At 43.5% G+C, this 2031-nt stretch overlaps 1 protein-coding gene across 1 annotated transcript in view; it reads right to left on the minus strand.

Annotated features, from left to right (window-relative positions):
* Positions 1 to 932: 932 nt before the first annotated feature.
* Positions 933 to 2031, minus strand: part of Pmar_PMAR024361 (conserved hypothetical protein) — a gene marked incomplete at both ends in the record, with an annotated part of 6860 nt that continues 5761 nt past the window's right edge. The window contains 4 exons of the mRNA XM_002769276.1: positions 933 to 958; positions 1141 to 1241; positions 1283 to 1353; positions 1567 to 1609. Of these exons, the coding sequence (XP_002769322.1) occupies positions 933 to 958; positions 1141 to 1241; positions 1283 to 1353; positions 1567 to 1609 (241 nt within the window). The remainder of the gene's footprint in view (positions 959 to 1140; positions 1242 to 1282; positions 1354 to 1566; positions 1610 to 2031) is intronic.

The raw sequence follows: 2031 nt of genomic DNA on the forward strand, positions 1-2031 counted from the left end.
TTGATATTACTCAAAGTTGACTTTCGAGGGCTAAGTTGAAAATACTGCTTTGCATAACGGTTTGGTTCAGCACACTGTAGTGAAAAACATATTTCACATTTAAGTCGGCGAAAAACGCATATGAGCTGCGAATAGCGCGTGAAGCACGTGGTATGGGGTCATTGGTTTCCGTGCTATTCATGACCGTTTGGTTCATCACGCTGTATTTCCAAAACTGTTATTACTCATTCCACAACCATAATTTTCCCACACTATAAGACCCCCCCCAAGATTTCCCCACTTTCCATGAATAAACCCTTGAAAGTAACTATCAGGCACCTTATGGAGTGCCGGTCGATAACTAACAGGCATCGTATCGTCCGGTAGGGGAATACCTAGACACCAGCAGCCTTTCATGCGGACGACCCAGGTTCGATTCCCGCTACCAGCTTTGTTATTTTTCCCCATGCCTTGCTCTTCCACCGTAACTGACCATCATCAACAACTCATACCACTTCACCAACAACCATAACACCATCGCACCTTGCCGGTTTCCCTGCACCATCATGCTCACCGCTGGAGCACTCCCAACATGGACCGGCTGATTGTTAAGGAACCCCCGTAGATTCGAAGAGCCAGCTCCAGCTTGGCTTGGTGAGGACGCGTTAGAATATATAGATTCGCTTCCCTTCAGCCTGCTACCACCCCCAGCACTTCCCCCCGAGGGAGAATACCCTCCTCGTCCTTGTCGATAAGGCGTCGATGGCGCCGACTCAGTCAGGTCTGCTACCGGGCGACTCTATACGAGGAGAAAAAATCTCCATAACTCATCTTGGTGGTTTACACTGGAGTTATGCAAGAAACTTGTCGTATCGTCTATTAAGTTCATCAGACATAACTCTGCACTTCTGGGTAGCCAATTCGAAGGTAACCCTGCTCCCGGTCTCCCATCGTCAACAAATAACGGATGTGTTAACGCCTACAAAAAATCACTTTCTAAATTTTTCCCAAAAAAATTTCTCACCTGTGCGGGAGTAATTCTCGTCGTTGGATCGAAATCAAGGCAAAGGTTCACGAGATGCAATATTCTTTCTCTTCTTAGCGTTTCTGTCAAAAAATAAAAAAAATCTACCAAAAAATTTTCCATTTCCTAATTTTCACCTTCGCTCAGCTGCTCCGGAGGTAGTCCCGCTTTAACAGGAGCTTGCATGATCATGTCACGTAGTGTGCTGTATCGCGAGTACTTCCTCGAGGGGTTTTCACTGCGCCACAAAATTATAATCACCAAAATTTCCATCCCCACCGTTTTCCTGTAGTTTCCTCATATTCTCTTCTATTTTTCAGTTTAAACCCCAGCCCAGTTCTTACCAAAATCTAAGAAAAAAAACCACAGGGAAAAAATTCTGAATTTTCAACGAAAAAATCTTAATTTTCCCACCAGAAAACCGATTCCCGACGAAAAATTTCAGAATTTCAAACGAAACTCATATTTTGCTAAAAATTTTTCTTCCAAAAACCGATTACCGATAAGAAAAAGTTTACAAAAAAATATAATTTTTCCCCAATAAAATGAAAATCTGCATTCACCTGATTTTCCTCGCTAATTTCCGTCGAATTTTCCTGACCAAATCTGAGCGAAAACACACCAACATCAGCCGCGTGGTCCACTGGAGCCTTAGCCATCCCAGCATTAGAGTTTCCATTGCCATCTCCTGAAAACGCAGATAGGACTCCGTATAGGAGAAAAATATTCCACCTAATATCCGTAGCCGTCGTGATAGGACAACATGTGAGGACGTGATCTCATCCGTGAGAGCTCTCTGAAAAAGAGGCGAAAATACTGATAATCAATGTTGGAGTAGGAATATATGTTCGCTCTCCTCAGCTAAGCTCATGAGTTTCCTATACAGTGTTGGAGTAGGAATATATGTTCGCTCTCCTCAGCTAAGCTCATGAGTTTCCTATACAGTGTTGGAGTAGGAATATATGTTCGCTCTCCTCAGCTAAGCTCAGGAGTTTCCTATACAGTGTTGGAGTAGGAATATATGTTCG

Source organism: Perkinsus marinus (assembly GCF_000006405.1).
Source record: "Perkinsus marinus ATCC 50983 genomic scaffold scf_1104296966216, whole genome shotgun sequence".
NCBI lineage: Eukaryota > Perkinsozoa > Perkinsida > Perkinsidae > Perkinsus > Perkinsus marinus.